The following is a 13253-nucleotide window of genomic DNA, read 5'->3' on the forward strand; positions in this document are numbered from 1 at the left end:
ACCAACGTAACATGCATGAAATGCCACCACCTTAGCTTCACCCCTCCGGTTGACACCAGTCCCCCTGGTTGACACCGGTCCCCCCGAAGATGATGCAGTGCACATACATTATCTTAACACCCAACATGCTTCATTTTTATCCATTACCACTGTAGACTTGAAAAATGGTACATTTTGTCTGGATCACTGTTGCACTGAGGGTGTGTTGTGTGTGAAAAGCAGGAGGTGATGTGTGAACTTTCATCAATGGATCACTGTGTGGATGATGCTAATGATGATGATGATGATGATAACTTCACTCAATGGAAATGAGTACGAATGGTGATGATATTCATCCTAATGATTAGATTAAAGTGATAGTGATCACAAAGATGGCAATGAATAGGATTCTTATGATGATAATTACCAAGGAGGCTGATAATCATTATGATAATGATAATGATTAATGATGGTGCTTGTATTCATAGCAGCTGGGATGGCTTTGGTGATACAGTGGACTCCCATTATAACGAAGTCCTTAGGAGCAGCAGTTTTCTATTGTTATATATATTTTTTTTTCTATAACCGAACAAATAAAGAATAAGAAACATAGAGTGCATAATGTTGCAGCCTGAAATTTTACTTTGTTGTATCCGGAATTTTGTTATAACTGTGTTCGTTATAATGGGAGTGCACTGTAATGGTGATGTTCATTTAACCCGTTGAGGACGGTTTGATTTTGCTACAACACGCATTTCCCATAGACACCTGCCCGAGTATACTCGGGACTCGTCCTCAACGGGTTAAGTAAGCCCAGAATGATGGTGATAATCATGAATGTGGATATGCACTGACGAAGTGATTACACCAATGCGGATGAGAACTTGACTCATATTTGTTTTCTTGCATCTCTCCTCACGTATAGAGCATATCATCACTTGAGAGTCAGAAGGACATTCAGACTGTAGAATGTCTGTAGAATTAATAACTTTCTGCTTCTACACTGCCAATGTGCATCCAGTAATGGTGTGCACTGACCCCAAGTTGAGCAAACATGGAGACCCATGATTTTGAGAACTAAAAAGGATGAAAAAGTTTTCTTTCCTTCCCAACTTTATTCTGGTACAGAGTGCATTGAACTGAATTTAGTAAATTTCACCTTATGGTTAGTGTGGTGTCATGGTAGCTTAAGGTGCATGATATGCATGTCTTTATTACAAAAAAAAAAGGAAAACAAAAAATCACATAAAGCACTGAGTGTGTGAGTTATGCTGTGGTGAGATAACATGTACATTTGTGTGGGTTGTCATGGGTTACCATCTTGTCTATTGTGGTTGCTATGTGGGTTACCATGAAATGAGGCCATCGCATGATTTGAGGAAAATGATACTCGACAAGATTTTGCACAAACAAATACATACCTTTTTTCTTTGAATATTTTCATCTGCACTCTGTTGGTATATTACTGACAGGAATTTCATCTCATCAATACTTGCAGAAATCAGGATTTTTCTTTTTCTATTAAGAAGTAACTTTCCAGATAATTTGTTTATTTGCTTGGTTTCTTTGTAATTTTTCATCTTAGTGAGATGGCTGTTGTTGTTTTTCTCTCTAGTTAGGATTAAATTCTAATGGTGTGTCTTTTGGTGTGACCACCCCCCCCCCCCCCCCCCTCCAAATAGAATAATAAATCTTTGAGTGTGTGGTGCAAAGCTGGTTTATGAATAGAAGAGCATTTTTTATCATTTTTAGACTGGATTTTAGATGCATTGTTTGTCATATGGCTGCCGTTTCTCCCCAACGTGTGGTGGGCTGATACATTTAGCAACCTTACCCCCTCCTGCTAAAATCCCTTCATGCTATGATGTGTGATTTTGGCAACCAAACAAGGACAAAGTCATGTGTGACTAGTTGCCCATAATGTATTGCGCAGTTTGTGCTTTGTGGACAATTGAGGTTTGTGGTGTAGTGCTGATTGATATGGAATGTTGTGCAAAATGACTAGAAGTTCTGAATTTCTTTACAGTTGTTAATAGTTTCTTTAATGTCTTTTAATGAGTTACATGGACATTAGGAGGCAGGACCACAAAAAAAAATTTTAATGTATGTATTATTTGTGACCGTGCATCACAAAACAAACAAAAAGTTGCACCCCTTGATTTAACGTGAGGACTCAGGAAAGGTGAAATGGGTCAACTGAGTCAATTTTTAGTTTTCCACATTTTCTGAAAGAGCTATTCTTCTTCTACATTATTCTTGAGTTTGGGATCATAAATTGAATGGGAAAGTGGGTTTTCAGCAGTTTTTCTACAACCCCTTTTTTGGTGGAGTAGTGTGATCAGGTTTTTCTTAGAGGCCTCTTTGCATTTCCTGAAAATCCTTTGCACCCTCTTCACTTTCAACTCTAATAACTTTTGAAAGGATTATGCTGCTGCTCTGAAAGTTGACATTGGTCATGGTCAGAATGTGGTAATGGACCATGCTCAATTTCAGCTTAATCTTATAATCCCTTAATTGTTGGTGCTACAGTGGCTAACATCATGTTTTTGTCCCATTCATGGCACAGGTAGCAGGGCTTAGTAAAGATTACACTTGAATAGACAGTGTACTTCAGTACCTTTTTTCTTAGTTCACACTTTCCAGAATGTGTGTGTGTTTTCCAATATTTATATAGGTTAGGAGAATCCATTTGGATTGAGTTATACATCATTTTAAAGCTTAGAGTCTGCTCTTTCAGAATCTGCCCTTAACTAAAAATCCATGTCTGGCGAATTTTTGTTTGTTTTGTGGTGCAGGGTCACATTTTAGTTCTGTGTCTTCTATATGAAGAGACTTTGTACAAACATGCATTATAACTCGACTCCCTCCATATTTGTAGGATATTTGTCATTTTGCGTATAATATACAAATAAATGCAAGTGAATTAAAATTACATTTCATTATCTTGTTTCCCCTGATTCCACAGCCTCAGACGAGTCAATCCTGGACAGCGTCTATGCTGACGACATCTCAGCAACCACGACGGCAGTTATTGAGAAGTGGAAAACTCTACAGGTAGGCATTGTGCCCATCAATCCACCTCAATTTCCATTTTGATTTATGATGTTACCTTTTTTTTTTTTCCTTATTGTGATAGAGATTTTTCAGGAGGGAATTATTCACATTGCACTCTGTAGACAGGCATATCAAATGTTAAATTTGTGTGTTGTGTATAATTTTGAAGTATAAGTGGGATAATGTACCATATTTTTTTTTTTCTTAAAAGGAGGATGTCGGTGAAGGTACAACTGTAGGTTAGCTCAGTCATCCAGCAATTATTTCATCTGCTGGAAAGATTGATTGTTTAATTACTGCGATTCTAGTTCTGCAGCTCTGTGTACCATGACGGATTTCATGACTCAGTGTGTGATCTGTGTGATTGATTCTCCCTCTTCATCCCCTCTATCTATTTCTTCCATCTCCCTGTTAATCCCTACTTCCATCCCTCAATCCCTCTGTCCATCTCTCCTTCCTCACATCACTTCATCTGCTTTCCGCCCTTCTGCTGTTCCTCTCTCCATCCTTACATCTGTCTGTCCATTCCTCTTCTCCTCTTCATCTTTTCTTCCATCTCTTTGTATCTCTGCATCCCTGTCTTTCTCTCTTTCCAACTTTCCATCTCTTTATCCCTCCACCCATCTATTCCTTTGTCTCCACACCCTTCCTCTGACCCTCATTTAATCCTTCTATCTGTCCTCCATCTTTCTATCCACCCCTCTTCTATCCCTCTATCTCTGATATTGCATTCCTATATCCCTTCATCCTTTCAACCATCTCACCATCCATCTCCCACCCTTCCTAAATTCTTCTTGCAATCCTTCCATCTGTCTGCTTATTTCTCTGTCCTCTGCCTTTCTCTCCACCCCCTACATCCATCTCTCTATCTTGCTGTTACTTCATCATATTTCTCCATCCCTTCATCCTTCTCTCCATCATTCTATCTCTCTGTCCATTCCTCCATCCTCCATTCTCTGTCACTCCAAATTTCTCCCCACTCCCTCTCTTTGTTGCATCTCTCCTGATATCCCCCTCCATCTCATCATCCACCACTTCATCTTTCTTACCATTTTTTCATCCCTTAATTTCATTCCTCCATCCCATCTTCCTTCTTACCATCCCTCCATTCTTCTCACCATCCGTCCATCCTTCTTACCATCCTTCCATCCCTTCACTCCATTCCTCCATCCCTCCTTCCTTCTTACTATCCCTCCATCCCTTCATTTCATCCCTCCATCTCTTCATCCTTCTTACCTTCCCATCATTCTATTCCTTTATCCTACTTACCATCCCTCCATCCCTTTATTTCATCCCTCCATTCTTCTTTCCATCCTGTCATTCTATCCCTCCATCCTTCTTACCATCCCTCCATCTCTTCATACTTACCAACCCTTCACTCTATCCCTTCATCCTTCTTACCATCCCTCCATCCCTTTATTCCATGCCTTCATCCTTCCTTCCATTCCTCCAACCAGCACATGAGCCCAGAGCAGGCCCAGGAGGCGTACATGGCCATGATTCAGCAGTGGCCGTACTATGGGGCGCGGCTCTTTGAGGTGGAGTGCAGGGACACCCGGTACCCCTCGGGCCTCTGGCTGGCGGTCGGTGCGGACATGGTGGCCATCCACAAGCAAGGCATACCTCACCCGATTGAGGAGATACCCTATGAGAAGTAAGTTGTCAAATACCGGTGTCATAGATCCAATGCTTCAAGATTGGAAAAATCTGAGCTTGATGAAAAGTTCCCATCTCCCATCTGAAACTGACCTTTACCTTTGCTCAACTGCCAACGAGTATATTTTTTTACAACATAATAATAATAATAATGTATACTAGATTCTTTTCTCCGCATTAGAACTTGGAAAATATGTGTTTGAAATGAAAAATCAAAAAATGAAAAATTTGATTTTTGCCTTCACGCACTGTTATTCACTTGTGCATCAGCATGCTTTGCAGTGAGCAGAATTAGGCCTGTAACTTTTTTATGTTTGAAGTTCAGACATCTCATCTTCCTCAGAAGTGAATGGGCAGACAGACATAAGTACTATATACGCAATAGCAAGTCTAAATTTTCGCGAATTGGGACTTCCCGACGATTTCGTGAGTGGTTAAATTCGCGATTGTGGAGTATTGTACTGAACAGAGATATGTACACATGTGTGTCACATTGATATCGGGATCAGAGTCATTATTTTCGCATGTCTTTAAATTCGCAAATAGCACCCGACTTGCGAAATTCGTAAAAATAAAAGCCTCTCAAAATATTTAGCATATACAGTGAGCCACCCAGTCTTTCTGATGGCCGGTAGTTTGCGTTTTGGTGATCACTGCCTTGTAGATATGGATGTGGAAAAGTATGAGCTCATCTCATTGTTCATGAAATTTCATCCTACTTGTTTCATTTTTGCCAGAATACTCTCCTTTGGCGCACCCATTCCAAACGAATATAAGATCGTCATTGAGGGGAGGAGGGACGAACTCACGTTTGAAACAACTCAGGTACGTTGCTCAAACTCTGTCGAAATAGAGTACAGTAGTAATGTTGCCACAGTCTTTTGTTATAGCTTGCATTAGAACCAGGTGCATACATAAGCACTCGAGCCAGATGAGGTTATGTAGAACCAGTTTTCATAGCGATGAATGACGATGACATCACACTTTGGTACTCTATAACATCTTGAATTTTTGTCCCCGCCGAACGAGTTCGAGCAGGGGACTATGAAACGGGCTCCGTACGTGTGTGTGTCTGTGTGTCCGTCTGTCCGTCCGTCCGTCCGTCTGTGCGTCCGTGTGTGATCAAAATGTTCAAAATGCTACTCCTTTGCCATTTCTAACCCGATTTTGATTTTGTTTGCTTTATATGATAGCACTACATGGGAGCTTTGAAACTTCTATACAGAATTTCAGTTGTGACCTTTGACCTTGACCTTTGACCTATATAATAATAATAATAATAACTCAGTATTTATATAGCGCTTATCAATGAAATTCTCTAAGCGCTTTACATACTATATACCTAAACATAAACTACTGCATGATCCAAAATACTACAACACGAATAATTAATCACTTCAATGATAATAATAATTGCATAAGTACACGATGGTTTACACTACAATGAAAGCACAATACCCTCAACAGGCTAGTAACATTTACCTAAGCAACTAATTACGGAAAAGATAAGCCTTAAGTGCAGTTTTGAAACTGTTGAGGGATGGCTGATTTCTTTCTATATTGTACATTTTGCTTCAAAATGCTACTCCTTCTCCATTTCTAACCCGATTTTGATTCCGTTTGCTTTATATGATGGCACTAGGTGAGGGCTTCAAAACTTCTACACAGAATTTTGACCTTTGACTTCTTTGACCTTTGACCTTGATTTTTGACCTATATTGTACATTGCCTATGAAATGCTACTCCTTCGCCATTTCTAACCCGATTTCGATTCCGTTTGCTTTATGTGATGGCACTAGGTGAGGGCTTCAAAACTTCTACACAGAATTTTGACCTTTGACTTTGATTTTTTACCTATATTGTACATTTTGCTACAAAATGCTACTCCTTCGCCATTTGTAACCCGATTTCAATTCCGTTTGCTTTAAGTGATGGCACTAGGTGAGGGCTTCAAAACTTCTGCACAGAATTTTGACCTTTGACTTCTTTGACCTCTGACCTTGATTTTTGACCTGTATTGTACATTTTGCTACCAAATGCTACTCCTTCGCCGTTTCTAACCCGATTTCGATTCCGTTTGCTTTATGTGATGGCACTAGGTGAGGGCTTCAAAACTTCTACACAGAATTTTGACCTTTGACTTCTTTGACCTTTGACCTTGATTTTTGACCTATATTGTACATTGGCTACAAAATGCTACTCCTTCGCCATTTCTAACCCGATTTCGATTCCGTTTGCTTTATGTGATGGCACTAGGTGAGGGCTTCAAAACTTCTACATAGAATTTTGACCTTTGACTTCTTTGACCTTTGACCTTGATCTTTTTACCTATATTGTACATTTTGCTACTAAATGCTACTTCCGGCGGGGACATATATTACGCACCGCGTAATTTCTGCTTTTCCTTGTTTCTGTAAAAAGTATGAAAACCCCTACTGAAATACCAAGGACAGCCAAGAGTAGATTTGATAGTTTGAAAAAATCACAAGTAGAATGCTGGTAGTGGGTGTATGAAGTCTTGACTGACATTGGTGGCTATGGAGTTTGAAATCTCCTCTTTGTTCAGCAAAAGGGAAGCCAAGTATGCTTGCATTGTCCCTTTAACTTTAAAGCCCCTTTTGTCGAGAGCAGCATTCATATATGTTTGTTTTCATCATTTACTTTTTGCAGTTTTAAACTGTCCAGTCTTTAAGAGCTATATTATCATTCGAAGCTGAGATTTTCGCTCTTTCAGAACTGGACCTTAACCCGTTGAGGACGAGTCCCGAGTATACTTTGTCAGGTGTCTATGGAAAATGCGTGTTGTTGCAAAATCAAATCGTCCTCAACGGGTTAACTAAAACAGTCAATTCCATATGGGGTTTCTATACAGGCTCACAAAAGATTTTATTTCTTTAAATACTGTCCAAGGTATCATTTTACCTTTAATTTATGACACTTGTAAATTCCAGTCAGAAGTGTGCCACATATCTCTCATGTTTCACTTTTTTTTCTCTCCAACTTTCCAGGTGTTTGAAATCGCCAAGCTGATGAAAGCGTATATCAACGAAATCGTGAGGAGACGACAGCAAGTCTCGTAGTCCACGTCCACGGCCTTCATTTTGTAGTTCACCAAGCTATTGTCTTTCCATTTTTTGTTTTTTGTTTTGTAAATCATGTTTGGTACACCGTATTTGATTTCTTCTGTTTTGTCTGTTGTTTTTTTGTTTTGTTTTGGGTTTTTTTTTTACCTTTTGGAGGTGGCATTTATCAGTTGCACGGTGATGCATGTACATTTCTCACAAAGAAGTTATCAAGTTTGATATTGAAAGGATGAAGTTGGGTGATATTGAGAAAGATAGCTGTGAAGGTTGCTTGTGAAAACGTAAAACATTTAAATCAGCGTGGATGCAGACTGCACAAATCCTTGTCCGGAATATGCTGCTAATACAGTAAAACTATTTTCTGTGTAGTGTTTGGGAAAGAATTGTCATGGTTTGATCGAGGTGCAAAGTGAAGGATGATGAATTTTGTGGACCACAATGATTTTTCTACATTTGTACAACCAGATTCACTTGCAAGGATCCGAACCCATGACCAACAAAAATCTGGTCAGTGTTCAACGGGCATCCTAGGGGCTCTGAAATCTATTAATATGTGTATAACAAATAACATTGAGAATCGGAATCCGGAATCTGTCATTTTTGCAGTAGTTTCACCGCAGACTAGCTCTCTGGAGATTAAACCCCCCCCCCCCCCCCCAAAAAAAAAAAAAAAAGGGGAGAATAATAGAGGAAATTCATAGACTTATAAATGCACCCCCTCTCTCCCATTAATCAAAGCTGCATACTTCATTGAGAGGTAATGTCCAGTAAACTTTTAGATTTGACCATAAATTAGAACTACACGTAAGACACGTTCCAAACATGAACAGGCATCTAGTGAGAACAGTGTTAGTAGAGATGAAATATATCCTTGTGTGTCTTGGTGTGTGTATGTGAAGCCTTTGGTGTCCAAAAACATTTTATTGGCACTTTGGTGTGTACAGTGTGTGTAGAAAAGTAGTATGGCTGAAAAAGAAAAAGAAAAAAAAGAAAAAGGAAACGGAGATTGAAATATATGTGCTGCAGTGACCATAGTCTAATTTTGAAGGATTTCGTAAATGGTGCAGCTTTAACCAAAGAATGTGATGTTGCAGGATACAAAATTGAATTGTGAATCATGTGAAATGGATGATTTTCCCCTTGCTGTTGCTGCTCTGTCATAAATTTTGTGTACAGTGTAGTTATGATGGCATTTGATAATGATTGAAGGTGTTTTATTTGTAGCCGGCCATTGCATACATTTGATCCTTCTTCAAATGTTTGCCTATAGATATTGATAAGTATGAACAAGGTGCACCTTGTAAAAGATTGGTAAAGTAGTAGTATGTTTTGCATTTTTTTGTTAAACCTGTAGCTCATGTCTACTGACTATTCAATATTGGTGCCTATTGTGATATCATTTGGAAGAAGAGAATATGACCAAGCAATGTGACATAGTGTAAAGAGATGATGAACAGTCTTACATGTACACATGTCTGTGCAAATGTTGGTATAGTAGTAGTTGATGTACATGCTTTGCAAATCATTAGGAATGTTGGACAACAAGGTTCGTTTGGCAGGAATGCTTTATGAAGGTGAACACTGCAGATTGTACAGACAGTTGGCATTGGGTGTTCCCTGATGAATTTCGTGATGTGGTCATCATTGCTAATTTCCCTAGACATTCCCGACTTAAAAACTGGTTTGGCGCACATACATGCACAAACACGCAAATGCACACACAAATATGCACATGCACACACAAACTCCCGACATTACAGGCTTCATGAATTTTTAAATTGGTGCAAAAATGGTGCACACAATCTGTCCAAATTAATGCATTTACACTTGCATTTTCCCATAAACTGGTGCAGACTAAATATTTGGTTTGATGCCAGAAGGGCTTTACAACATACTGTAGAACAGGTATTTTAGAGCAGAAAGGTGTCATGAGAACATACTACCTTAAACATCAGTCCATGTGGCTTTCACTTTATTATCACTGGCTCCAGATAAGGGATTTTTGTTGTTACGGTCTTACTAACTTTTTTCTTCAATGAATGAATGAATGAACAATCCATTGCAACTTCATATGCCATGGGGCTCAAAGTAATGTGGCAATGGATGTATACCAGATTTTCTACTCAGCAATTTTTGCAATGGATATACATTGTAATGGATTTTGAAGTTGATGATTTTGACATAGAATGAAAATGTAATCATGATATGCTGATTTTATTTTATAAAGTATTTTTTTGTGTGTGTGCATCCAGTGGAAGTGACATAAGGACTTGAAGGGGCCAACTCACCCATGGAATGCACGTACTTGTGGGAATGTGAAATAGATTTGTGTCCATTTCTAAATGCAACTCTTGACATTAGTAATGATGACTAGTGTGTGGCCGTCGATTGTCCACTTGTAGTTATTTAAAGTTTGCAAGGAAATTGACTTATAGTGATGCATAAACGTGTTGAAATATTGTGGACTCGGTTTTATCGTGCGTTTGCGGGAGCCCCATTGTAAATATTGTACAGTTTTGTGCTCGAGCGGAGTCGGAAAGTCACCACGGAAAGTGTGAATATATTTGTATGTTGTGATGGTACAGTGAAGACGTTTTGTGCCCACCAGGCACCAGCAGTACTTTATGTCGTTATTCACTTCCGGTGATCATGAATTATTTTTCACCCGTGTCCCGCAGTGATGCAAGTGTCATTTAAATAGTCGCATGGTAGCCATGTTGTAACCAAATGGTAGCGTAACAATTCAGGTACAATGTATGTGTCCCCTATGGACACAGGTTATCTGGAATCTTCTTATTTCATCATTATATGTTCTTCTGCTGAGGAGTTTATGGAGACCAAAAACTACAACTATTAAAAAGCCTGCATATCATTATGCACTTTCAAAGGAAGTAGCATTGTGGCACAACATAGGTATGTAACATTTATTTTCCTATTGATTTATCTATCTGGTAGGTCATTAAGAAAATATAAGCACTGTCATATAAAGAGTGAATCTGGTTTTATAATGTAAGATAAGTGCTATTTTAATCAAATGTCTGATGATTTGAAAGAGAGGCTTTTGCCAATTTATTGAATACCAAGTAGCTGTGTCTACACTTCAACAATGAATTGTCTGAGAGTGTTACAATTGACTGTGTGTTATATACATTGTACCTGTCTTCTAATCATTATATTTTGCTCAACTCTTGTGTTCTGAAATTCTTTCATTTTTTTTTAACATCAAACATGTCTATGCATTCTTTTCTATGTTTGAATCTTATGAAAAAACAGGAACCCACCCGTGCACATTATCAATTTGGTACTGTACAGTTTCAGTTTGCAGTGTCTAAACCACCAACAAACATTTGTTGGTATTTTCTGTTGCTGTTTTTTTTCCCCCCTCTGTTTCAGGGAAGAAAATTCAAAAAGACACAAGCTATTGACAGGAATCTGTAGAAACGGCGTTCTTGGAATATGACTAATTTGAGGTGAAGGAAGAAGAAATTATCAGATTATTGTCATCCTATGTTGAGATCAAATCATGTTAGCAAGCAGTGTCAATTTGAAACCAAGAGAGAGAGAGAAAAAAAAAAAGAAGGAATGAATTAAGAATTGATATACCACTATTTTGCTCTATATTTTGAAGCGTACTAGCAGTGTACCAGTAGTCAATACCTGCAGTTAGAATAGCCTTGGAGATGATAATTATTAGCCAAATAAAAATGTGACAGAGTCTGGCAAGAGCACAAGGGCACACATACAGCCGTACACTAAAAAGAGTCTGCATGGGTGGAGAATAGAGCACATATATATGATATAGGTAGAATATGCCAGTATAGTGCAAGACAAGAATTCCTAGGCAAATTACTATGGCCTTCCATGATTATGGTTTTCCCTTGTTCCTTTTTATCAGGACTTAAATCTTAAGCAGACGAAACAACAACAAAAAACCACCAGAGATCATAGCACTACACAAAAAAGTCACACTTGTAAAAGGAGCTTAAGTACTGTTTTAATTGGATAGCTGGATCTGTCAAAACAAAAACAAAAACAAAAAATGGCAAATAAGTTGTCTGATTTACTGTGATTGTATGAGTTCTTTGGTTTCGACTGTGATGCAGCTTGTTCAACGATATATTTTATTTGAGAGTCTGTACACTGCATCCAAGAATGTGAGAGTTCTTTTTGTTTATATATGAACATATAAATACATTTTTATACTCAAAATATTGAAAGGAAAAACTATGACAGAAAGGAATAAAGAGTCCTTATACAAGATACGTTGTGCTTGTCCTTGTCAGACATTTATTGTGTATTTTTCCATTGCTTCGTCAGTGAGTGTTTTTGGGTGAATGCCCGCCAGTTCATTGTGGATACAGCTGATGATCTTCCTTAAGTTTGTTTGTCTGAATACACGTACTGTAAAAGTGGATATTTTCGCGCGACTAATTTTTCGCGCTCGGCGGGATAAGAAGAGTTTTGCACGTTAATTCTGCTGAAGCAAGTCATCAACTGCTGGAACATATGGCAAACAAAAATATTTGCTTGCTTTTATTGTTCGTGCTATTTTCAGGTTGCGCGAAATGAGCGAAAATTTCCACTTTTACAGTACATAGCAACATACAGTGGACTCCAGATTGAACAAAGTCCTTGGGACCGGCAGTTTTCTTTCGTTATATCGAAATCTCGTTATAATAGAACAAATAAGCAATAAAAAAACAGAGCTGATAATGCTCCGGTATGAATTCTTTACTTCGTTGTAACTGGAATTTTGTTATGATTGTGTTTGTTGTAACGTGAGTGTACTGTAATTGCCCTCCTATTCCTTGCCACAGTAGGGAAACAAAGCCTAACTCCATTCCCATAATAATCATTCTACCTACAGCTATGTACTATGCATAGGCACAACTAACCTCTTTGCTCATTATCTTTGATGGATATGGTTTGAAATGCAAATTTCATTGCCTGTATTCACAAATAAGGAACAGAAAAAATATCTGTACAATGCACTCCCATTATAACAAACATGGTTATAACGAAATTCTGGTTACAACGAAATAAAAGTTTAGGCCGCAACATTACCATTTGTTTTTTTATTGTTCTTTTTTTCTTTTTTTTTTTTTGGTTATAGCGAAATTTTGATATAACGATAGAAAACTGCAGGTCCTGAGGACTTTGTTATAATGTGAGTTCACTGTACCTAAAAAGAGTGCTCATATACAGTATGTCCCCCCCCCCCCCTCCCAAAAAAAAAAAAAAAAAAAAAAAAAAAATTACAATCAAATTTTTACATTGATAACACCCAATATGATTAAACTGTCAAAATGCTACTTCGGGGTCTTAAAATATAACATTTTAGCTCTATTTTGCAGAAAACCTCATTCAATTTGGTTAAGCGGTCGGTCACAGAAAAATGTGGAATGTTGTAAAGCATGTCATGAGCCTGATTCTTCCAAGGTTAGCACTTAGATGCTTTTGTGTGTGAATACAATAGACAGA

The 13253-nt window shown here is 38.2% G+C and overlaps 1 protein-coding gene across 1 annotated transcript in view; it reads left to right on the top strand.

Annotated features, from left to right (window-relative positions):
• Positions 1 to 8410, top strand: part of LOC140243760 (unconventional myosin-X-like) — a 195782-nt gene extending 187372 nt beyond the window's left edge. The window contains exons 48-51 of the mRNA XM_072323425.1: positions 2945 to 3033; positions 4491 to 4687; positions 5427 to 5514; positions 7698 to 8410. Coding sequence (XP_072179526.1) covers positions 2945 to 3033; positions 4491 to 4687; positions 5427 to 5514; positions 7698 to 7769 — 446 coding nt within the window. The 3' untranslated portion in view covers positions 7770 to 8410. The remainder of the gene's footprint in view (positions 1 to 2944; positions 3034 to 4490; positions 4688 to 5426; positions 5515 to 7697) is intronic.
• The last annotated feature ends 4843 nt before the right edge of the window (positions 8411 to 13253 follow it).

Source organism: Diadema setosum, chromosome 20 (assembly GCF_964275005.1).
Source record: "Diadema setosum chromosome 20, eeDiaSeto1, whole genome shotgun sequence".
NCBI classification, from domain to species: Eukaryota; Metazoa; Echinodermata; class Echinoidea; order Diadematoida; family Diadematidae; genus Diadema; species Diadema setosum.